Consider the following 26,106-nt stretch of genomic DNA (forward strand, 5'->3'; position numbering starts at 1 on the left):
AGAGAATATATTACAAAATCCATTAAATTCCTATGTGAAAAACAGAATTTATGAAGTAGATGATTTGGGATATCATACTTTGAGATAATTTTTTCTCTTAGGAAAATTAAGATAATACTACAACCGTGCATAGTTTTTTAGGAACACTTATTTTGCAAATGAAGCTATGCCTTTAGTGGGCAACAGATAAAAAAAATAGGTAGGACCCAAAATGAGAATTTTGTTTTGATTTTAACTGTAGTTCTTGTGACTGGGAGAACAATCACGAAAAATATACTTGATATTGATGATTTTTGTCATATGAAAAAAATGTACACTTTCTTATCTATGATAAAAATACATTTCATTATGATTCCCTATTTTTGTTCTGTTTTCCATTGTTTCAAATATGTTTGGGAATGCAAAAGTGTTCTTTAAACTATAAATAACCAGAGAAATGTTGTGTGCTGTTGTCATTCTCTCCCCAGTTGCCTTTAGTATTTCTTTCCAAAGAAATCATTTGCCAGAAGAAAAATATAATTTGTTTGCCCTTCTTGACAACATTGATTTGCCAGCTTTTTATTTGAATATTTTTCCTCACTTCTTTGGGGACCTGCTCCATTTTCTGAAGTTGAAAATGAGGGCTGCTCATAGCTCATGCCCATTCCAGGACATTTTTGCTTCTAAATATTTCCTGAATCGAACCCTTTCCATTTACTCCTATTGCCACCACCTAGGTGGCACTCTCAGCGCCTCATCTGGCCTTGCATCCCTACCGTTCACCCTTGGTCTCTCTTCCCTTCAATCTGTTTTTTTCTTACGCTGTAAGAGGCATCATCCTGAAATGATAGTCTTATCATGTCTTTGACATGCTGAAGGTCTAGACTCTTCCCTTACTGTCCTTTAACATTGATCAAACTTCTCCTGTATAGGTCCTTAACATTATGTGATGAAACCTATCTGCCCTGGTTTTCCAAGGGAAGCCCTTAACTCTGGTCATCTGGATTGCTGCAAGCTTCTCTTTCTCTATAGATGGAATTTCTTTCTCCTTCTCTCTGCTAAGCCATAGCCTTTATACCTCGAGTCATACCATCTACCACAATTCCACAATGATCTCTCCTTTCCCTGAATCCTAACAGTAACATTCATTCACTTTTTTTTTTTTTTTTTTTTTTTTTTTTTTTTTTTTTTTTACCATGCATTGATCAACTACTGTGTGCAGGACATTCTGGGCATATAGTAGTGAGTAAAGCTATTATGATCTTTGCTCTTTAATGGAGTGTCATGTGCTGTAGTGGCATGGTGTTTAATTATTTTTCACATAGTCCCTTCAAATGGCTTGGACATTTCTTTACACATAGGTGCTCTCAGGTTATATGGTCTTACCCATCAGAGTGGGGCAGAAAGAGTAAGCTGTTTCCTTGACTGTACATCCTCAAGGTCTAGTCTATGAATAAGGTCAAAACACTGCATTTGGATTTCTGCAGGGATCCTATTATGCAAAACTGCATCTGTGAAACTAAAGAGCCCAGCACTAAATCAAAAGAGACTACCTGCAAATCTCCTTTACAAACTAGGCCTTGTCTTGGTGATTTTTTCAGAGAAATCATTGTTGAAATACAGAATTCTACATTCCTTCCAACAGTAATGCCCTCAGGTATTGGTGATCTAATAAAGAAGACCTCGATTCTTTAATGGAAAAAAGCCAACAGAAAAAAATGTGATCTCTGTAGTTTCTGTAAGAATTGTGATTTTTAAAAAATTTTTTAAATATTTTAAATGTTTTATTTATTTTTGAGAGAGAGAGAAGGAGACAGAGGATCTGAAGCAGGCTCCACGCTGTGAGCACAGAACCAGATGTGGGGCTCAAACCCACGAACCGTGAGATCATGACCTGAGCTGAAATCAAGAGTCAGCCACTTAGCTGACTGAGCCACCCACGCACCCCAAGAATTGTTATTTCTTAAAGATTATAGTAGCAGTAGAAAAATAAATCACAAAGAGAACCTCTCCCCCCATTAGAAACAGTTAGTTATCAAATAATTAGGAAAAGATAAACACAGGCTGCAAACACAGCTTCAAAGTGGAATTAGAAATACCAAGTTGTCTCTGGGTTGAGAACATGATGAGCCAGATCTCACTCACGTAAGGGATGTATTTCTTTGCCAAAATTCAGAATAAAAAGTTGCAGTATTGCATAAAATTTGCCAAGTGATTTCACTGTCAACTGATTGTTTTCCCATTCCCAGAAGCTCTGAGTCTGCAGCACTGTAAATCCCTGGAAAGGCCACAGGGCCACTCAAGATTCCTCCTATGCTAGGTTTTCAAACTGATGGTTCCCATGAGGTTCCACTTTGAGGACAGCCACCTAGAGACTTTCAGTCTGGGAGTCATTTAGTCCAATGAACAACTTCTTTTGCCAAATCTGAGGTTCTTAACATGGGGTCAGTGGATCCCCCAAGGAACAAGGATGGAATTCAGAGGTTCCATAAGTTTTGATGGGGGAAAAATCATCCCCGTCTTTGCTAAGCTCTAACTGAAATGTAAGTGAAAAATCAGAATAGCACTAGCAGTTCCTGGGACTCTTTTACACATAAAAATCTGAAATATTTTCTTACTATAGTTGTCATAGTTATCTCAAAGTATCACTGACATTCATCGCCCACTCAAAACCATGGGTAGTTATTAGCCCTGCCACTAGATTTGTTATTTAATATTAACATATGATATCATATGTTACATAACAAATATATATATATATATATATATAATATAAACATGTTAAAAATAAAGAAGCACACATATTATTATTCTACTCATTTGATCCTTAAAATTTTTTGATAATAATATCTTTCAATATAATTAGCTGCTTTTGTAATTTTAAGTATTTTATTCTACGTATTAAAAACATTATGCTGATAAAGGGTCCATAGACCCAGAGGTATCTGTTACACACAAAAAAGTTAAGAACTCCTCAGTCAATTCCTACTTACAGTATTTGTTAACTGATCACAAGGAGTTAAAAAAATCAAACAACAGCTTTGGACTAGATTTGAATATATTTGAATATGCATGATTTTGTCAGTAACAGTTACATTATTATAATTAAACACAGATTAATTGACATAGGGGTTAAAAATGGGTTAAGAACAGTCTGAAAATGTGCAACACATGAAGGGAATAAAAACTACGTCAAAGGCTATCAATCTCACTGGAGTTCAAACGGATTAAATAGGGCTTTAAACCTTGACCAAACTGAGGGTGTAGATGTCATAGGAAATTCCCCCAAACCCTTGGAATCAGTTGTGTGCACCACCTTGTCAGATGAGTACCCATTCCATTACATGAAAGAAGACCCAACAAACTTCATAAGAACAATTAATATGTTATCATTTGAATTAGTAATAACAATAATACATATTTTTATTTTATTTTTGAAATTTAGTTTATTTTTTAAGTTTATTTATTTATTTTGAGATAGAGAGAGAGAGAGCACAAGTAGGGTAGGGGCAGAGAGAGGAGACAGAATTCCAAGCAGACTCCACACTGTCAGCACAGAGCCTGACACAGGGCTCGAACTCATGAACCATGAGCTGAGATCAAGAGTCAGACGCTTAATCGACTGAGCCACCCAGGCACCCCATATATTTTAAAGCTTCTACCTCCTGATTTTAATCATCAAAAGTCATCCTTAATATATACTCTTACATCTATGTTCTCATAGAATTGTCATACTTCTAAGAGGAAATAGCAGATAGAATTACATCCATGTTACAGATGAGAAAACTGAGGTTCAGGAAAGCTGGACACAGTTGGTCAGGGTTTAGAAAGAAAAGACATCATATTATAATCTCCACTTAACAGATGCAGAAACAATCTCTGAGAGGTTAGGGAAGTTGCAATAAGTGTCAGAGCTGAAATTTGAAACCAGTTTGGTCCGATTCCAAAACTTTGTATGTTTTACATTGTGTTGTGCTGTGTGCCTCAGGCTCCCTCCTCCAAATTAGAGAGCTTAAGTGTTGTTAGAAATGACAATCCTCCCTGCACCCTCCACACACCCCAAGAAAGCTGTTCTTGAATCACAAGGGTACCATTCCAGGGAGAGGAAGATCAAGCATTTTCAAAACTTTGGCATACATCTTCGTTAACTCAAGGGCCCCAGGAGAGGGGACGTGTCCTTGGGATGTTAGTACTGCTTTCTGCTCCATGGCCCTGCCCACAGCCACTGGGGAATCCAGATGGCGTCCCTCTTTGTTCTGTTGAATCTCATGGACACAGCCATTGCCAGAGGGGAATGTGTGTTCTGCATCAAACAAATCACTATGCAATGGGAATCCTTATATCATATAGATGAGTTTTTCAAATTTTAGTAATCAATCTGATTGTCAATGCTCACATATCTTATTTCCCAATTTTATGTGAAGGTAAATTTCACTTGTCATTTGTGGGCTTTTGAGGGACAGAGAGGCATCTTCTTCCACTTTTTTGTTCTTGTTTTCCAACTTGGTGTTAAACTGGTGCGGATCACAAACCAAGAGCACGTTGTTAATTCCATTACAAGACTCGGCAACAGTGGGAGTTCTTGCACTTTTAAAAAATGCCAGGCTTAGGAAGGCTTGGAAAATTGTCCACAGAAGGTCCTCAAACTGTAAGCCCTTGCCGGGTAGTACAGGCTCATCTTAATTACCCTCTTTTTTTTTTTTTTTTTCTGGAAGCGATCATTTTGGTCATGGTGGTAATGCCACATTTAATCTGTTTGAACTCCAGTGAGACAGATAGCCTCTGATGTAGTGTTTATTCCCCTCATGTGTTGCCCAACTCATTTGCAGACTGTTCTTTTTAACCCATTTTTAAGCTCTATCAATTAGTCTTTCTTTAACTATAAATATGAAACTGTTTCTTATGAAATCATGCATATTCAAACGTCTATTTCAAATCGTTTGCTAATCATGTCCATTTTAAGAGCCTCTTATGTTTAACTTTGCCTCCTTTCTGCCCCCAGTCCTCACTGTCATGTAACAGTTAATCACCATTTAAATGTTTACAAAGGGTTTGTCCTTCTAGACATTTTGCACATTGTTTTGGTGCTCCAAAGATAAAACCTAAATGCAACAATAATGCAAACTCTGTAACTTTGGTTTTGAACACAAACTAACGTCCAAACAATATGAATGCACAAATCTCCCCCACCCCCAAAGCTTTATCCCAACTAGCTTTCTTAAAAATCGAGGCAAATCTTTATTTTCATCTAAAATGTAATTATGCATTATCTGACATACTACTACAATCTCCTTTACATAACAGGAAGAGAATTAACAATGAAGTCCAACTGTTGAATATCTGCAAGGAGAAAAGATTAATTTAGAGTTTTACTTCTCTTTGTCATAGTGGCTTAAGAAAGATGTGGAAAACGACTCAAGTTTAATCCCCTTCCTTCCTCTCTTTTCTCGTCCTGTCTTTTCAGGCACTTCCACAACTTACAGAATCTCAGCTTGGCTTACTGCAAAAAGTTCACAGACAAAGGATTACGGTACCTGAATTTAGGGGATGGATGCCACAAGCTCATCTATTTGGACCTTTCCGGCTGCACCCAGGTTTGTCTTTCAATCTTCTCTTTCCTGCAGCGGGCAAGGAAGTCCTCCGGAGGACGGGCTACATCCAGCCCTCATGTTATACTAATGCTGTGCACGGACTGCAGCACACTTTTCAGAGGTTTTGAATTACACAGCCACAGCTGCTTAAATTTTCCCCAGGATCGCTACTATAGGCTCTTGGCTTTCTTCCACTGGAATGTCACATCCACACACAGGCCGAGCTCAGGGGATGATGAAACAGACCATTTCTGTGTAGATACTTCAAGCACAATTATAATACCAGAGTTCCAAATGTTGAAAACTGTAGAATTGCTACCAGATACAAACACAGGAGAAACCTTTTTGGGGGAGGATTGGCAAAGAACTTCCTGGAAAGTCAATTAGCTCCCACACGGGCTTTCAAAAAATAAATGGGTATTGGGTCAAATGCTGCGAGTTCTAAATGTAAGAAAGGAAATACAACAAAGGTTGTAATTTCTAAAACTGCATTGTATCCTTGGGCTAAATAACATGGAGATTTGAGATGTACATAGGGAAATACTTTAGTTTGAGGGAATAAGGTAAAGGAAAATTGGGTAGAAAATCGGTGGAGTTGAGGAGGGAAGGTCATGGCACTTTGCGAACAGTTACTGCCTCACTGGTAGTTTCTTCTTGATTTTGGCAGATTTAAGTCATTATTCTTTTAACTTCTTTTCTTTCACCTCTCTAGGTATTTTGTTAATGTATGTTCCTCCTTCTACAGAAATAATACAATTGCACAGATGAGAACTGGCTGAAACCTTGATAGTTACTGTTTATTGAGTTGTTACTATATGCCGGGCACCATATTGAGTGCCTCACATAGACCAGATTCACTGCAAATGCTGTGTAGTTGGTATTTATTGTGCCCATTTAGGAATGCAGAGGCTAGGCTCCCAAGGTTGCCCAGCTGGTGAAAGCACAGGGTACTGGGGCAGTTGTAAGCACCTGTTGGTACCTACATAGGCAGGCAGAGTCCCCTGGAGGGCATTTAGGCATACAATGGGCTTCTCCTCCAAGTGCTTAAATGGATAGAACTTAGTCACCATCACTGGCATCCCATGGTGCCCTGGTACACTAGGCAGTAGGGAGGATGTGGGGGCAAGGAGGGGAGGGCTGTGAGCTAGAGTTGAAACATCTAGAATTTACATTTATTTCTGACCTACTGGTGTGTAGCTTGCTAAACATCAAGAAGAGACGGACTTACCATTCTCTCCAGCTTCCCTCGACTTCAGACCGGCTTCTTCCTGACTCTAGGTCCCTGACCTCCCTTTTCTTAGAGCATTTCTTTTAGAAAAGTTGAAACTGGTCATTCTTTCTTTGCTCTCCTTGAGATAGATAGAAACTTCTTTAAAAGCTTCTTGCCAGTGTTACAACCCAGGAACGCCTCCCTCAAGGACCTGGGAGCCATCCTTTGATACATAATCATTAAGGGTAGTAGCACGTGTATCTTCCAGTCTCTCTGGGAGGGTAGGTGTCTACTTTCGATATGGGTGTACGCATCCTATTGATTGCTCTCCCCTCTAAAGATACATCCTCCACTATTTTCCACCAGCTAACCAAGTCCTTAAAAACCCTCCCCACAGTGTGACTTACCTGCTTCTTCTCAGTTTCCACAAGGTAATGGCGACAACATACAGTTCGTACACAAACACATGAACACACATGCACATGTCCCTAAGGATAAATATTCTCAGACACAGTAAAGTCAAAATGAGAGGTTCCCAATCAATGTGCCTCTACTCTAGCCAGATATACATGCAGAACTCACAGATACAGTTTATCTACTTTTAAATTTTGAGCCAACATTTTAAATTCTGGAGTTTTCATAAAGAAATCTAGACTCCAAGCTTCTCTTAAAAAACTGGAAAAACTAACGAAGTTGGGCCAACATCGCCATATGGCAACAAAGGGCTGGAACCGAGTCAGCCTCGTCCCCTTGAAATGGCGTGTGCTGGCTTCTCCTCCACTCGGTAACGTCCACACACGCACACCTACCAATTAACTGCATGGCCTGCCTGTCCTTGGTGGGTATTTAAGTTTGGTCTGAATGTATAAAGAATAGATACTTTTCCCCGACTGGCCCTTAATTTGTACATCTCAATCCACAGTGAAGTTAGTATTTCACAGTGCTATGCAAAGCAACGTTAATTTCTTTTGTTCATCTGTCTCTCGCTTTCATTTGTTTATTTTATAATTCAACGGAGATTTAACTCCAGGTGTCAGACACTGTTTCAGTCACTGGAAATTGTGCCATTTGAAACCGAACCCCTTCAGGTTCACTGAGAGTAAGAAATGGGCTCATTAGTAAGCACAGATCTCCTATGAGCAGATAGAGCTGCTGCTCTAGCTTCAGAAAGAATGAGGAAAGCTTGGATGTTACTGCTTCCGAGGGATGTGTTAAATTCTGTGGGGAGGTTCTGTCTGCCTCCCCAGCTCTGGGTGTGAGGACAGTTTCACTCTCCCAGGCCTACTTGTATTGACTGGGTGGCACAAAAATGGTTTCAAAGCAGGAAAATCGATGATTCACAGATTTCCCAGGTTCTCTGCTTGGAAACTAAAATCTGTTTTCTTTTTACAAGAATTTTGCACTATGAAGTCATGTGTTAGTATATCTGCCAAAGAAAAAAGGTCCTAATAAAACAAAAGACTTGAGAATAGAAGCTCACACCTACCTGCTTTTCGCTGGTGTTATCTGTGCCTGCTGCATGCTGGACACGCATGATGAATAAAACAGCATCCCTGTCTTTAAGGAGCTCTGGGTTAACGTAAGTGAAGTCTGTTAAGGGCTAAACTTTAATGCAGTCGTGGCTGCCGCCCAAAAAGGAAAGATGGATTTATACAATACTGTGGAAGTATTTTAACCATAGTTGTTGGAAAAAATACATAAATGGATAATGGAGAACTGCAAAGAAAAGTGAAAATCGATTACACATGTTTTAGAAATACTCTGAATGCTTTTGGGATTGGATAAACACTATAGGTGCAGTAAGTAATGCGACTGATTTCCTAACAAATACCAGCACTTGCATATACACTTGTGTGTCCTCATCTTTAATGTGACTGAGGGGACGCCTCTGTTCAGTTTCTTCTCGAAAAATCTCTGCTCACTTGGCCCTAAATCAGGATAAAGCTGTTCCAGTGAGCTCTTACACCATACATTGCAACTTTCTAACAATATACTTGTCACTTTGAATTTTATTTTTTCACTTTTTAAAAACCTTTGCTTTTTTTTCTTTTTACATGTTAAACACAAAAATATGAGAAATGAGCAAAAATTGAAATTATCTGAAAATTCGCCACCCAGAAATAATAAGGGTAAGGCTTTCTGGTCTTTTTCTATGCACAGCTATACTTCTTTTAAACTAAAGTGGATTAGATAGTACACATATCTTTTATTTAATATTCCATAAATATCTTATTTTATTTAACTATATATTATATTATACTATATTGTGTTATATTTATAACCTACCATTTTTAAAAAGTTTTTTTAACGTTTATTTATTTTTGAGACAGAGAGAGACAGAGCATGAATGGGGGAGGGTCAGAGAGAGAGGGAGACACAGAATCCGAAACAGTCTTCAGGCTCCGAGCTGTCAGCACAGAGCCCGACGCAGGGCTCGAACTCAGGGACCGCAAGATCATGACCCGAGCCGAAGTCGGACGCTCAACCAGCCACCCAGGCGCCCCTATAACCTACCATTTTTTGCTATCATCAGTAACCTGTGAGGAAAATTCTCATAGCCATATATTTCCATAAGTCTATGCAACGTTTTGGTATGAATTTTTAGAAGTGAAACGGTCAGAGCATATAGTTATTTTTAAGGCCATCTATGCTCTACAAAGGTTGCCAATGTGTGAATTGCCAAATGTAAAATAATGCTTGATATCTTCATAAGAGTATTATCTAAAAAAAAACTTTAGCCAATTTGACATCAAATATGATATTTTATATTTTTAATTTGTATTTCTCTGATCACTTGTAAGGTTAAATCATACCCAGGCACTTAATAAATATTTGTTGAATAACAAGGATTCTTTTTTTTTTTTTTTTAAATGTTTACTTTTGAGAGAGACAGAGAAAGAATGCATGTGGGTTAGGGGCAGAGAGAGAGGGAGATACAGAATCTGAAGCAGGCTCCAGGCTCTGTGCTGTCAGCACATAGCCCAACGCGGGGCTTGAACTCATGAGCTGTGAGATCATGATCTGAGCTGAAGTCGGTCGCTCAACCGACTGAGCCACCCAGGCGCTCCTAATAACAAGGATTCTTAGTCCAACCAGCTGCCATTGTTAAAATATTTTTCAAATTAATTAAAAGTTTTCTTTCAGAGCCTGAGTGCAACATATTCTTTATAGTATTTTCAGAAGAAGAAGAACAAGAAAACCAATCTACATTCATTTAACAAAAAATTCTGGTCGAATCAGTTGAACAAATTTAATACGTCTGCTTCTATATTTACTATTTACTCAGTTATAATATAAAATTTAAGTTTATGCCGTAAAACAACTTTTTAGGGGTATCTGGGTGGTGGCTCAGTCAGTTAGGCGTCTGACCTTGGCTCAGGTCATGATCTCACGGTTTGTGAGTTCAAGCCCCACGCCGGGCTCTCTCCTGTCAGCACAGAGCCTGCTCCAGCTTCTGGGTCTCACTCTCTCTCTGCCCCTCCCCCTCTCACACTCTGTCTCTGTGTCTGTCTCTCTCTCTATCTCAAAAATAAAATAAACATAGGGGCGCCTGGGTGGCTCAGTAAGCTGAGCGTCCGATTTTGGCTCAGGTCATGATCTCACAGGGTGTGGGTTCAAGCCCCGCGTCGGGCTCTGTGCTGACAGCTTAGAGCCTGGAGCCTGCTTCCGATTCTGAGTCTCCCTCTCTCTCTCTGCCCTCTCCCATTCATGCTGTCTCTCAAAAATAAACATTAAAAAAAATTTTTTTAATAAAATAAAATAAACATTAAAAACCAAAACCAAAACCCCCCAAGTACCACAATATTTTTAAAACTATGTTTAAACACAATTTGGGGAGACTTTTTAGAGACAAAATAGTTTTATTGTGTAAAGAAAAGTACCCTTTCCTATGCTCCTTTATTATCTATGGTCAGGGAGACAACTGGTGGCAACGAATGGGTCCATCTTGTGCTCTGCTCTAAAGAATGGTGTGTGACCTAACTCACAGCAGACATTTATCAGATGTTTATTGAATATTTGGATTGATGTTTAGTTAGATAAATGAAACTGATGAGCTATTGCATGAAACATTGGTAGTTTTCCTCTGCACCTGGTACTTTGCTTCAGGAACCACTCCTCTTCTTTCCCTGTGACTTTGCAGAGCTGTGTCACTCTTGACGCCTTGAGAGCAATACATGGTAGTCATTGGGAGCATGGGTTCCGGAGCACTTGCTTTTTAATCCTGAATTTATCATTTACTAGTTATGGGACTGTGGCAGGTTACCTGAGGGTTCTCAGCTTCAATATCTATGAAATGGGGAAAGTACTAGGATCTACCTCATAAATGTGTTGTGTAAGTGAAATGATCTGATACATATAACATGCTTAGAACAGTGGCATCACAGAGTAAATGCTTAGTAATCATTAGGGTTTTCCAATGGCCACTGGGTCATTTGACCCTGGCCTGGACAATCCTAAGTTCCATCTGCAGTGGCTGTGATTTTTCCAGGAGAGAGGCATGACCCTACCAGAACCATTCAGAATCCTTCTAAGTATTCAACACTGGGAAAAATAAATTCTGTTTTTCCTGAGGTTGCAGGGCCTGGAGAGTGTAAGTCTAGGCTGATTTGTGATTCTCTTAACATTCATGTACTTATCCTTTGATGAAGACAGCAGATATTTTTTCTTTATAATTTTTTTTTTAACGTTTATTTATTACTGAGAGACAGAGAGACACAGAGCATGAGCAGGGGAGGGTCCAAGAGATGGAGAGACACAGAATCTTAAGCAGGCTCCAGGCTCCAAGCTGTCAGCACAGAGCCCGACGCAGGGCTCAAACACACAAACCGCAAGATCATGACCTGAGCCGAAGTCGGACACTCAACCGACTGAGCCACCCAGGCAGATATTTCTGCTCTATACACACAGAAGTTGAATGTCTGGGTTATGAAGTATATGTATGTTTGGTTGTTGTTAATACTGTTAGTTTCCTTAATTGGACATGTCAATCCTAACGACAGTTTCATGATTTAGAAACCTCACATAGATACGATTTCTCTGAGAAAGCTGATGCCGTGGCTCTCCATACTCACTCCCTGTATTTAGCCACATAATTTATTTTCACAGCAGCACTGTTAGTAAAGTGCACTGTAAGAGATGTAGGAGAGCAACATTCAAACCAGGAATGGATTTCTATGCTGATAAGTATTCTTCCCCTCTCAGAAATTAGCAATAACTGTTTAAATCATCTTACGTTCACTTCCACATCAAGTAGATGTCATTAAACTTCCCTCTTTTCAAATATATTTAACAAGCATTTAGAACCTTGGTGACCACTTTCACTAAGAGAAATGAAGAAGAGGGGTTTAAAAATACGGTTTTCTCTAGAACCTCCTTATTTGGAAATAGGGTTGTTCCAGATGTAATTAGCTAAGATGAAATCATGAAGATTGGCCCTAATCCAATATGAATGATGTCCTTGATAAAAAGGGGACATTTAGACACAGACACCTGCATACAAGAGAGTGCCATGTTAACATGAAGATATCCATCTGCAAGCCACGAGGAGAGACCTGGACCATATCCTTCCCTCATATTAAAGGCAGCAACCTCAGAAGGAACCAACCCTGTGGACACCTTGATCTTGAAATTTTAGTCTCCAGAACTGTAGGACAACACATTTCTGTTGTTTAAGCCCTGAGTTTGTGGTGCTCTGTTAAAGCAGACCCAGCAAACTAGTGTGTTATCTTGGACTCTTCTCTCTCACCCCCACATGCACTCTGTCAGGAAGTCCAGTGACTGTTACTTCAGAACCACCTAGGATTGGACCACTCCTTGCTCCCTCCACAGCTGCCACCGCAGCCCAGGTCACCATCCTCTCTTGCTTGCGTTATTGTGACGACCTCCTAATTGGTGTCTCTGCTTTCACTCCTGCCCCCCTGCAAGTCTTCTTTCACCCAATATCTATTTAAAATTTTTTTTTAACGTTTATTTATTTTTGAGACAGAGAGAGACAGAGCATGAACGGGGGAGGGGCACAGAGAGAGGGAGACACAGAATTGGAAGCAGGCTCCAGGCTCTGAGCCATCAGCCCAGAGCCCGACGCAGGGCTCGAACTCACGGACTGCGAGATCGTGACCTGAGCTGAAGTCGGACACCCAACCGACTGAGCAACCCAGGCGCCCCTCACCCAGTATCTAGAGTGTGGCTTTTCAAACCCAAGTCAATGTCCTTCCTCTTCTCAAATACCTGGCAAGGCATCCTATTCATTCAATAAAAGAGACATCTTGGAAGGACTTTTAAGACCCTAGGTAATCTGTCTTCTCCCCCAACTGCCCTTCAGGCATTAATTCCTACTGCTCTCCCACTTACCAAGTCTATTCTAGTCACACTGGTTTCCTTGCTGTTCTTTCAACACATGAGCTCTTGCCTCAGGGTATTTGCTACTGGACACTGGCCATTTTCCTTGCCTGGAATACTCCTTCTGCAGCTATCTGTATGGCTAACTTCCTCCCCTCCTTTGAGACTTTCCTCACATGCCCCCATGATGAATGAGTAGATAAAAAGGTATCAGCTAAAATGCTCTTAAGATATCTACATCACTCCCTGTTAATTTCAGTACTCTCCAAAAGTTCTTGTTTCTTTGAAAATCTCAAAATAGAAAATATGGGTAGGATGAAAAATTTTAATGGAGAAGACAAAGCTTTTCTAGTTTTACATGAGAAAGTCCCTATGAGGAGGGCAGTGATTGCTGGTTATGCTTTCCCTTTATCCTTTGTCTGTTTGTAAGTCCAAGGATTCTCCTGTTGATATTAACTTTGGGTGGCCACTTCTCCTACTGATTTATGTATCCCCAAATGCATGTAGCCATGGGTTATGACACTGTGTAGGAAGCCAAGCACAGAACAACGACAGCTATGCTGGGAAGGAAGGCTAGGGTTGTAGCCAATCTCAGGCTGAAACCCAAATGCCCAGAAACCAACAACTCTGAACAGAGTGAGAGACAGAGCCAGGTGAAGGCCAAGATTCAGATTTATATTTTCAGATATGAGAGTTAAACAAGAGAATAAGAGAGCTTGCAATAGAAGCTTTTGCCTCTGTGCCTCCCCTGTTCTTCACTTCCAGCCTCAGTTGTTTTATTAGGCTCACCTTGTACCCTCTGCCCAAGTCAATGTCCTTCCTCTTCTCAAACACCTGGTGAGGCATCCTACCCACTCATTAAAAGAAAAACCTTGGAAGGAACTTCAAGACCCTATGTAATCTGTCTTCTCCCCCAACTGCCCTTCTGGCATTAATTCCTACTGGTCTGCCACTTACCAAGTCTGTTCCGGGCACACTGGTTTCCTTGCTGTTCTTTCAACACATGAGCTCTTGCCTTGGGGTGTCTGGCACTGGCCATTTTGGCACTGATTATGACGACCTCCTAATTGGTCTCTCTGCTTTCACTTCTGCCTCCTACAAGTCTACTCTCAACCCAGCATCTAGAGTGATCCTCATATTGTCCCTTTCTCCCATTCACCAGATTAGTTTTTATGCATCCTTTGAGGCTTTGTTCAATCACAACCTTCTTTCTCTAGGAAGTTCTCACTGACCCCCTCCTTTTCCCCCAACTCAAGCTAGGTTATGATCCTTCCTGTTTGTTCTTTTATTATTGTACTTTCACTAAGCATTCTCTACATATTCAGTGGTTTGCTTTTTTGTCTGCTGTCCTCCCCATCATGGCCTCCTTGATGGCCAGGATGGTGCCTTATTTATCTGTGTATTTGTTATCCTCAGCACATAATACAGTAAGTACCTTGCATGTAGTAGGAGTAGGACTTTGATCAACGTTTCATGAACAAGTGAATGAATGAACGAAATAAGTGGCAGCCAATTTCAGGGTGTGGCCAGCCAGATGCTTCAGGTGGAAGCTCAAGAAGTCTGTTAGGAAGCTGAGAAGTTAGCAACTTGCCAGAGCAAAGTCTGATAGTCTTTTCTTGGTAAGGGGGGAATTTCACATTGCTTTAGATTTAGGGGAAGAAAAGAGCTTAGGAAAATATGAAATACTACAGTGAAAGTACTTTTTCATCAATTATTTTTTAGTCACTACACCCAAGTCAACAAAAATGAAAAGGGACAGCATCCCAGAAATGTTCAAATGACTCAACACAATAATAATGGTTTATCAGTAGTTCTTGTACTGTTAAGTCTCTCTGGGACCCATGGATCTTAAAGGTAGGCTGTGCAAACTGCAAACAGGAAGATTCCAAGGTCATTTCAGTTCTCTCTAGGCTACATAAATTACAGACTCCCCTTCTAGAAAGGCAAAGATCATGGAAGGTTTTACTTGTTCGCCTCTGGGGATTGTGGTGGAGGTGGGAGACAGAGGCATGTCCAGGAATGAATGTACTGGCCAAATGGAAGGGAGATTGCATAAGCAAAGTAAGAGTGGAAAGGGATTTCTCTTTCTTTCTCTCTCTCCTGCAGCAGAAGGCAGTGGGATGGTGAAAGGAGCCCCAAGCTAGACTTGGGACACCTGGGATCTAGTCCTTGCTGTGCCACTACCCTCTTGTGCAACTCTGAATGGTTACTTAGCTTTTCTGCCTCAGTTCCTTTATCTGTAGAATGGCTAGTTTGGGCTGGATGATCTCTGAGATCCTTTTCAGCTTGAGAATTTTGTGTTTCTGTGTATAAGTCTGGTCCTTGGCACAGAGCTGAGAGTGGAGGTACAGATTTGCTAGGTTACCAATAAGGGGCAATTGGAACAGTAAGAGTTGTGTGACCAGCTAAACCAGTTATGAATAAGCAGACTATGTACCAAAATGAATTGTCAACAGTTAATTCAAAATTATGATTCATTTACATTTGTTTGATTCCATTTTCCCTTATTCTGTATTTTAATGGATGGTGATAATAATTGCTGTCATTTGTTTGGGTACCGACTTGGTGCTAGGTGTTGAGGTAAGTGTTTTACATTTATTATCTGATTTAATCTTTATACATAACTGTATAAGGTAGGTATCATTAGTCCCATTTTAGAGATGTGAAAACTGAAAAATCATGTGCTGGTAAACATTTAACAACTGGCAGGAAGCAGAGAAAGCCCTGATTTGCAATGGTTGCTGATTTCCATGGTGTAAATACTCTCACCATGACCTATTTCAACTTGCCAATGAGAAGTCACTGAAGAGTTATGTAATGTTATGTAACTGTTATGTAATGCTGTCGCTGTATATATCCAATACACACAAATATCCTCAAGAGCATAGGAAATGGTAACATGTAATAAAATAATTAGGAGTTGATGAGTTGGAATATTCACTACCTTTGTTAATAGAACTTATTTAATTTTAATTTTAAGTTTATATGACTTAATTTTTAATATAACTGTCTTTAACAATAGGCTTGCAGAGTTCCTACAAATTTAACAACTTGCACTTGCAAACTGGTATAAACTGGCCCCACACACTATTGAAAATGGTGCTAAGATAAAGTAACTTGCCTAAGGTCACACAAAAAGTGTCCGGGCCAAAATGATAACCTTGATCCAACTAATTCTGAATACCATGTTCTATACAACTAGACTATCATTTGTAAAACTGTGAAGTGCTATATACTGCAAACAGTAAAAAAGAAAAAAAAAAGTTGCACTTTTTTCTATTTGAAAAAAATATTTTGTGGTCTTAAATGTCATTAATATGAAGGGGTTCTAGTGGAAAATCAGTCATGAATCAGAAAAACCACAGTGCAATTTCTGCTTTTCTCAGTCAGGTCTTGTGTCTCAGTTTCCCTGTTAAAGGAATGCTTTATGACCTTTCTGAATTATACTTTGAACTGTGTTGAACAGGAAAATCATTTTACATATCTTGTAGATAGGGCTCATCTAAATTTAAATGGTTGTTACGAGTTTGAATATAACTTTATGCTAGCCATATTGAAAATAAAAAATAAATATAACAAACATCTACTGCTAACATCCATAGCTTAATGCAATCTCTTTGTAGGCAAAATGTGTAAGGATGTTTATTACATTAAGCAGTAACAAATGAAACATCTGGCAACAATTTTTAGATCTTGAAGAATCAGATGACAAAATGATGAGTCTTAGGGGACTAAGATCATGTTTCGCACTCCTAAAAAAAGGTTTGGAAAAACTTTAGGGCTTTCTGAAAAACCATCCTTCTTTCAGTTTCTTCTCTGCTCCCTCTCTTAGGATGTGACTTACATACAGAATTTCATCAACTCTTCACAAAACTCTACTTGGGTCTTGGGCCCCCAGTGAAGCCTATGGTTACAATGGTAGCTATAAAGCCACCATCTAGCTCAATAAGTCTAGACAAATCAAGTAGCTCTGTGGATCATTGTGTTGTAATAAAAAGTATTATGGTTGTGATTCTCTTGGTTAAAAGGGAGATGAAGCTCCATTTATCGTACAGGAGGAGCTGTGAACAATTTGGCCATTGGGTGAGGAAAAGAAGAAGATGGTGTAAGCTAAACAAGAATGATGAAGTGTAAGAAGGGTCAAGCCTACTTCGGCAGGTCACAGCTCACAGTCATTGTGCAGTGAGTGCACGGAGTTGCAATGCCTGCCTTCCTGGCATCTGGAGGCTTCGCTAATCTTGTATTCTAATTCCCCACTCACGTCGGAAAATGAAACTTTCTTTTTTATGTTTGGCGTTTCAATGTTTTTAGATAAATACAGTAATCTTTAATAAATGACCGTATTATTACCCTTCCCCCGCCTTAGAACTATTAATTCTCATTTACATTCTACAACAGTTTATTCAACAATGACTTGGTCTACTAACAAACAGTTGTAGTATCATACTCAGTGCCAAGCACTTGTGTGGTACTGTGAAGGGCATGGTGGAGAAAATTCTGTCTGTGTTCCTGGGCAGGAATGGTAAACATGTGTACACATAATTATTATACAAGGGAGAGGATACAAAATTCAAACTTAAGGCTATACTGTTTGGTGCTCTGAGATCCAAGAGGAAGAAACAGTTCTACCTGAAGTGGTCAGGGAGGGCTACCTAGGAGAAGTACATTAGCAAACGTAGAGGAGGGGGTAGCCATGAAGAATATATAGACTGGAAAGTAAAGCATCATCTAAGCAGTTATAATGAGGCCTCTCTTCTTGTCATCACAGAGGACACAATATATGAAAGCCTGTCAAGCCCTTTTAGCACAGACTCTGGGAACTGTTGCTATTTTAGAAGTTTGTGGCACATTTGAATGGAATAAAACAAAGTGTTGCATGTTTTGGGGAAAAATCTTTGTCTTTCTCTCCAACAATTCATTCTACTTGCTAAGCCAGGCTTCTCTGAGGTCACCAGGAGGTCATGAAGGATATATGGATATGACTAAAGTCATTACATTACCCATTAGTCATGGGTTACAGTGTTGTTCAAATGAGAGAAACAGCTGGAAATGGTACAGGAACACAACTTGGGCAATGTCTACCTAAGATGGATATTTCTAGCTGTCATAGAGGCTCTGGCCCTACATACATCTCCTTTCTGTGTTGCTGAGCTAACTGGTTCAGTGTTTTAAAGAAGTGGAAAGTGGAAGCTTAGTAATATGTTATTCTCCCTGAGATAAGTTCCTTCCTTCTTTTTACCACCTTGCAACAGCAAAGCGGGATGTGAGCTAGTTCTTGGTGCTCAACGCTTTGGTCTTCATTTCGTGTGGCTTACTGACAACTCATTTCCTCCTCAGACAGCTCTGTCCTGTCCTGCTCATGGGTTCAGACCCACCCAGAGGCAGCTGGAGAGGATTTCCTATGATCACCAAAGCTTCTCTGCCCCCATTAGCAGCAGTAGCTGTCTGCTGGGACTTGCGATTATGATGGCATTGGTGTGGCCAGCTCCCCCAATTTCCTAACCAACGGGGGTTTGACAGCAAAGAGCAGGGTGGCAGGGCTCCACTTGGTATCAAAACTGAAGTCCAAATCACCTCGCAAGGAAACACAGTGAGATTAGATCCCGAGTTTTGTAAGAATATTAAACACACGATACACATGTATCAGCTGTGGCAAAGCCTGGTGTTTTAACATGGTAAAATACTTTTTTTCCCCTTCGAGAGGGATTGTTACTCTCAGGCTTATATTCCCATTATTTCAGTGAAGAGAAAGGACAAGTTAATAGTTGGTTGGCCTAAAAGACTGTGGCGAGAATATTTGAGTCATAAAGTATTAGCCAAGCATCTTTTTGGACATTCTAAAATAAACTGTGTAGAGAACTAAGCATTTCATGCCAGGACAAAACTAAAAAGCTCTTCTTAGAGGTTTCCCCCACCCCTTTTCTGGACACAGTCTTATTGGTTGATAGCACCAAGCGTTTGGCTGTGCTGCAAGGAATCACTCAGCTGTGGCTGATTACTGCTATAATTTTTTCCCTTGTTCAGAAAATCTTGTCATAAATATGTTTCCAAGACAGCAAGAGAGAAAAGGTTTTTTTAATTTTTTAATTTTTTTTATCTTGTGTTTTAGGGGAAGCCATTATTGGAAATAATAGTGCTAGGGTAATAGACCAGGGCTGAGAGAAAGGAGAGAAATTTAGAAGTGTTGTAAAAAACAACTTATTCCCATAAGAGACTCTTAAAAACTGAGAATAAACTGAGGGTTGATGGGGGGTGGGAGGGAGGGGAGGGTGGGTGATGGGCACTGAGGAGGGCACCTGTTGGGATGAGCACTGGGTGTTGTATGGAAACCAATTTGACAATAAATTTCATATTAAAAAAACCCAACTATTCCCATCCCTGGAATTGTGGGTCAGATGGGGAGAGGTGGCCTCTAGCCTTCGCTCTGCCATAGATGATGTGACTCAAGACCATTCATTCATTCATTCAGCACTTATGGAGCACTCACTCTGTCTGACACTGTCCAGCACTGGGGACACTGGGGACATGAAGAACAGATAAAGAACCTGTTCTCAAATCACACTACTTCTCTGAATACTATTTCTTTATTTTTGCAATGTGAGGGATGCACTAGAATGATCTCTCAAGCTCCTCTATCTCTAGGTCACAAATCTGTACTTCTCTGTGGGAACACAATGCACCCAGAAGAACACTAATAAGAAAACTGGTATCCAGTATTTCATGCCAGACATTGTGCTAACTGACCACTTTTACATACACATTACCCCATTTTGTTTTCCCAAGTATCTCCTAAAACAGATGTTATTAATAATTATAATTAATGAAACATTACATTATCAATTACCATTATTATATCAATATTAATTAGAATTATTAATAATATACCCATATGATAATCCCCACTTTACAGATGGGAAGACTAGGTGTCAGAGAGGTTGAGTTGCCTTGTGTTACAAGTGACAAAGAAACAGAGCCAGATTCCAACCCAGCTCTGCTGATTCTAAGCCCAACATTCTTCCCTCCTCTGATCTCCAGATTTTTAATGTTTATTCATCTCCCCTGGACCTTTCTCTGGGAATACTTATGGAAACTTATTCAAGAATCCATGACACTACAATACAAAATATCTCACTCTTGCCTTATGGGTCTTCCATTAGCTTTCCCTCCCTCCTTACCTTTTCCTATTCATCCCAGGGGTGACCTTGCCACTTCATCCAAGTCCAGTGCTCCCACTGCTTTCCTTTCACTTTTGTGCTTTACCTTCGACTTGGAAATGTTTTTGGTTTTTTCTGTAGCCAAATTCTGTACTCTTTCCCAGACGTTATTTGTCTTACTCCTAAATTTAATTCATTTAGCCACAGATAGTTGTCCAACACAGTAAGAAGTTAAAAAAGAGTGTAAGATCATCTCCTTGGGGGAATTAAGACATGCAGGTTATAGGAAAGAGTTATGGCTAAAATAAAGAGTTTTAGGCTTGTAAGGGAAAGAGAAGGAAAGTAGCTGGAGTCATTGGAACTTGAGACATAGTTAAGGCTTGAATAGATGAAAAGAGAAAGAGGCAAAGGGAGGTACAAGGTCAGACAAAGAACAGAGAGGTCCACTGAGTACTGGAGAAGTAAGATGTCTTTCTGGCTGGAGCAGCTAGGTCTAAAGAACTACGGCATGTGGGGTGGGACAGTTGAAATGGATGTTATTGTTGAAGAATGTTCATCAGAAGGAACATTGGATTAAGAGTTTGAACATCTGTGTTCTTGTTCTGTCAATTTGTAATCTGGAGAAAACTGATCAAGGAACCTGATACTTTGTTTCCTCATCTCCTGGAGGCTACCTCAGTCTATAAGAGAAGTCCAAGATCTTTATGATAACCTGTCTCTTCTGCTGTTCCCACCTCCAGGCATTTTGTAATATGTCATCACATGTGAGGAGTCACTTATGAGCTGTGACTTCCATAACATGGTACAATCACATTCACTTTATGAGAACTCTAACAGGGCTGAAAACACTTTCTCACACAGCTACACAAGTTAAATAATACTCATTCACATGCATTTAAAAATGGAATGTTTCCCCTCCTAATTTAGTTATTTAACTTTAAGAAACTGAAATTCCTTTATTAAGTATTTTGGATCAGAACTTTAAGGGCTTGAGGGTTTCTGTTTTAACTTAGCAATGTGAAGCAACAATAAAATCTTAAAGCTTTCTTTTTAGTTATGCCTCGTTCAGGCACTTAGTGGTGCCAGATAGGGTAGATAATCTCAAAGATGCTGATATGGATAAAAATGTGGCCATGCATTGTGCCTGCGTGGCTCAGTTCGTTGAGCATCTGACTCTTGATTTTGGCTCAGGTCATGATCTCACAGGTTTGTGAGTTCAAGCCCCATGTCAGCTCTGCACTGACAGCCCAGAGTCTGCTTGGGATTCTCTCTCTCTGCCCCTCCCTAACTTGTGCACTCTCTCTCTCAAAATAAATAAATAAAAACTTAAAAAAAAGAAAAACATGGGAAAATGAAAAATAATGTTGGCAAAGATGTGGAGAAGTGGGAACACTATTAGATTGCTGGTTGGAACGTAAAATGGTGCAATCACTGTAAAAAACATTTTGGTGGTTCCTTAAAACAGTTAAACATAGAATTACCATAGGGTCCAGGAATTCCACTCCTACATATATACCCAAAACAATTGAAAACTGGTACTCAAACAAATAGATGCATATATATGTTCATAGCAGCACTGTTCAAAATATCCAAAAGATGGAAACAGCTCAAATATCCATCAATAGGTGAATGGATGAACAAAATGCCGTATATTCATTCAATAGAATATTATTCAGCCATAAAAATGAATAAGGTACTGATACATGCTACACCATGGATGAACCTCAAAAACATTACGCTAAGTGAAAGAGAGAAGACACAAAAGGCCATATACTATATGATTCTACTTCTGTGAAATATTTAGAAGAGGTAAATCCACAGAGACAGAACCCAGATTAATGATTGCTGGGGGCTAGGAGAAGGGGAGTATAAGGAGCAACTGCTTAATAGATTCAGTTTCCTTTTAGGGTGATAAAAATATTTTGGAACCATATAGAGGTTGTGGTTGCATAAGATCATGAATGGTTAAGGGCCCATTTAAGTGATTAATTTTACGTTATGTGAATTTTGCCTCAATAAAACAATTAAACAATAAGTTAACTAGACCTATTGTGATGATCATTGCATAATATACATATAAGAAATTAAATAGTAAAGAAATCAAGACTAGATTCTTTACCTCTTATGTCTGTCATATTTTATGGTTCCAATTTTAAAATATGGTAGCAACATCATGACATACCTTTGCTTACGACTTCACTCGGGTTTTATTAGCTGTCATGCTAATGAGTTCTACCATCATTTTCACCTACTTTGTACGATTCAGATTTCAGTCCAAGGCTTCAGGAACATTGCAAACAGCTGCACTGGAATTATGCATCTGACCATCAACGACATGCCAACTCTGACGGACAACTGTATAAAAGTAGGTAGTTGCAAAGTACATTTTCTTCTCAGTCCCAATTAATGCACACATTTTCTAGTGGCCTGAATTGTTGAGAAATATGAGTGGGATTTTCAAGTTAGCTGTTTTTAGAGCAAGAAAATCATCTTAAAATTTATACATGCACATACAGTTGAACATTTGAATCTATACATGCCCTAATACACTTTGTTTCACAATTGGAATATTTTTGTTTCAAAGATACTATAGCCTAAGCATAAATGTTGACTTTAGTGCTATATGTCAGACTTCTAAATGTAGTGATTTTTTTGTCAGCATTTCATTTTCTCATGTTTTCCCATACCTTTGTAACATGATTTAATTCTGATTCCTCTGCAGTACTCAAATGTGAATGTACTAAAATATATTGAATAAAAGTCCCATTGTCTTTGAAATTAGGAAAATGTAATGGTTAATATGTCTGCTTCTGAAAGTATGGAGAAAAACAACCTCATTACTTTGCTAAGCTTGTTCTATACACTGTGGTAAATTTTATCATCTTTTCTTCTTCTAAAGGCTTTAGTTGAAAGGTGCCCTCGTATTACATCAATAGTTTTCATTGGCGCTCCACATATCTCTGATTGTGCTTTTAAAGCTCTTTCTACGTGTAACCTCAGAAAGATCCGATTTGAAGGTCTGTGATATTAAAAATGGGGTTCAGCATTAATGTTTACTTTTACTCTTGTGGCATTACAAATACAATACTTGTCTTCTGGTTTTTTTTTAAACAGGAAATAAAAGGATTACTGATGCGTGCTTCAAATTTATAGATAAGAATTATCCAAATATCAGTCACATTTACATGGCAGACTGCAAGAGATTAACAGATAGTAGCCTTAAGTCACTTTCACCTTTGAAGCAACTAACTGTGTTGAATTTGGCAAATTGTATAAGGTAATGAGTCATTCAGTTAAATGTTGTTTAAGAAATACTGATTATTAGAATGCGCGAGACTCTCTCCTCAAGGTGCTCATTGGTTAGTAGAATAAACATGAAAAGCAGGAGTCCAAGTGCAGGGAAGTACAGAGTTCTGTGGTAACACAATTAAGGGGCACCGACCCCAGGCTGGTTATACGGAAAGGCAAGGAGACTGTCAGGATAATTGGAATCATGGTCCCTTATAAGATTAAATGAAATCACGGGAACACTTGTGGGCTATTTTTCCTAGTGAGGGTTCTCATGGCTAGTTCATTTAACAGGTCTTTTCCCAAATGGAGTTCGTTAGTTGCTTAGGAGGAACCAACCTTACTGAAGGGTTTCTTCTTGAGTACTGGTGAGATTTCTCCTCTGTGTGGATCCCCTAACATATGGACAGAAGACAAGTTCTTAACGAAACCCTTTCTTCAGTTGGGCATTGGGTTTCTCCCTTGGTATTCTCAGGTGGGCAAGGGTCCAATTTTTGTTGGAACCTCTTCCCTAGTGGATCTCAGGCTTTTGTCTGTGTACATTTTTATGATCTTATAGGGCCACAGGCTGGCAAAACAGTAGTTGACTAGGAAGTCGGTTAATATTTGGGAGAGCATAGGACTACTCAGAGTAATAAGTTAAACTACAAAAATCTTGACCCATGATCCCTATTATTAAAATGGGAAGTCACCATGGGTGAGGGAAGGAACTGGATTTGAAATGGGGAAAAATGTGGATTAGGAAATCCAGGTGTCTAGTGAATAGCCCAGCAAGGAACTGAGGCCTCCTGCCAACAGCCACGTGAGTGAGCTTGGATAGACCTTCCAGCCTTAGTCAAGCCTTCAAATGACTGAATTCCCAGTGGAATCTTTATTGCAAGCTCATGAAAGACCCTAGGATAGAACCATACAGCTAGTCTACTCCCAAATTCCCAAGACCCAGAAACTGGGAGAGAATAAATGTTTAAGGCACAAAGTTTGGGTTTATTAGGTACATAGTGATACAGAACACACACACACACACACACACACACACACACACACACACACACACACACACAGAGTATCCTATCTGTATTAATATGTGAAATAAAATTGAGTTTCATCCTCATACTTCACTCAGGCTTCTGCAGGTTAACTACTTTTAAAATAAATGGAGGTTTTCTACTTCTAGCAGTATAGTTAACAAAACATTTCAAAGGACTCTTTGCCACAATTTAGATCCTTGATGAGACATACTTTAAATACACTGCTGAGAGTAAGAGAAAGATCCAATATCCAATATCCTGATTCTGTACCATCCTCTCAACGAACGCTCTCTTGGGATTCGTTGCTGCTCTGAGCATAAATGTTTATGTCAACGCCGCCACTGAGAGAATCAGCTCTGACCAAGACTCAAGGTAGGGAAGCAGAACCTGAGACTTCCACAGGGGCTAGACCTGGACCTCTTTAAGGCGGACAAAATGGTTTTAGGTAGGTAGCACCCAGGGTCCTGCAAAGAAGTTAGCTCGAAGCTTCTCTGGAGGAAAGTATTTTCTATTTAGGCCTCCAGGACTCCTATAGATTAAGAATAAAATATAGGTGCTCACGATTAAAGATTGTTAGATGTATGAAGATATGAGTCACCAGAAACAGCAAAATAAATTTGACCTTCAAATAATTCAGATTATTGGGGTTATCAGACATAGGATATAAGAAATATGTATAAAATGTTTGAGGAAATTAATGAAATCAGAAATATGATCAGGGAAAATATATAATAATAATAACTAGATTTATTTAAGAAAATAAAACTTTTAGGAATAAAAAGTATGGTGCAGTTATTGAAATAAAGAAACTAAATGGATTGCCAATCAGCAGGTTAGAACTCACTGAGGAGAGAAGTACAGAGACAGAAGATAATCTCTTCCATGACAGCAGAGTGAAAAAAAAAAAAAAAGATGAAAAATATGAAAGAGTGTATCATGGGGTGAAGATATCAGAGTTTCACAGTAGATTTTTAAAACTTCATCTCTAAGAGATAAGCCTAAAAACAGTCAATTTGAGAGTCAGAGAATATACATTTTCCTCAACCACACAACCCTCCTTTTTTTTTTTTTTTAATTTTTTTAACGTTTTATTTATTTTTGAGACAGAGCATGAACAGGGGAGGGTCAGAGAGAGGGAGACACAGAATCCGAAACAGGCTCCAGGCTCTGAGCCATCAGCACAGAGCCCGACGCGGGGCTCGAACCCACGGACCGTGAGATCATGACCTGAGCCGAAGTCGGCTGCCCAACCGACTGAGCCACCCAGGCGCCCCCAACCCTCCTTTTTAAAATGGACTGTGCATGAAGTTTTAAGACAAATTTCAACGATTTTCAAATTATTGGTATCAACAAATTACATTTTCTCACTGCAATGTTATTAAATTAGAAATCACTAATGGAAAGATAAATTAAAAACATATATAGGATTTAAAAATAAAAATTCCAGGGTATCAGAATCACCTGAGGAGCTGAATAAAACTACACATGCCCAAGCCCTACCACAGAGCTACTAAGCC

The 26,106-nt window shown here is 39.4% G+C and overlaps 2 protein-coding genes across 3 annotated transcripts in view; one reads left to right on the top strand and one right to left on the bottom strand.

The window, feature by feature from the left end:
- LRRC17 (leucine rich repeat containing 17) overlaps nucleotides 1–5,615 on the bottom strand; it is a 31,460-nt gene extending 25,845 nt beyond the window's left edge. The window contains exon 1 of the mRNA XM_060632309.3: nucleotides 5,514–5,615. The gene's annotated coding sequence lies outside the window, so the exon portion shown is untranslated. The remainder of the gene's footprint in view (nucleotides 1–5,513) is intronic.
- The window catches only part of FBXL13 (F-box and leucine rich repeat protein 13), a 210,341-nt gene that overhangs the window by 124,681 nt on the left and 59,554 nt on the right, over nucleotides 1–26,106 (top strand). For both annotated transcript variants that reach the window (XM_078442538.2, XM_078442539.2), the window contains 4 exons: nucleotides 5,444–5,573; nucleotides 22,540–22,638; nucleotides 23,173–23,290; nucleotides 23,388–23,550. In XM_078442538.2, the coding sequence (XP_078298664.2) occupies nucleotides 5,444–5,573; nucleotides 22,540–22,638; nucleotides 23,173–23,290; nucleotides 23,388–23,550 (510 nt within the window). The remainder of the gene's footprint in view (nucleotides 1–5,443; nucleotides 5,574–22,539; nucleotides 22,639–23,172; nucleotides 23,291–23,387; nucleotides 23,551–26,106) is intronic.

This window comes from Panthera onca, chromosome A2 (genome assembly GCF_046562875.1).
Source record: "Panthera onca isolate mPanOnc1 chromosome A2, mPanOnc1 haplotype 2, whole genome shotgun sequence".
NCBI lineage: Eukaryota > Metazoa > Chordata > Mammalia > Carnivora > Felidae > Panthera > Panthera onca.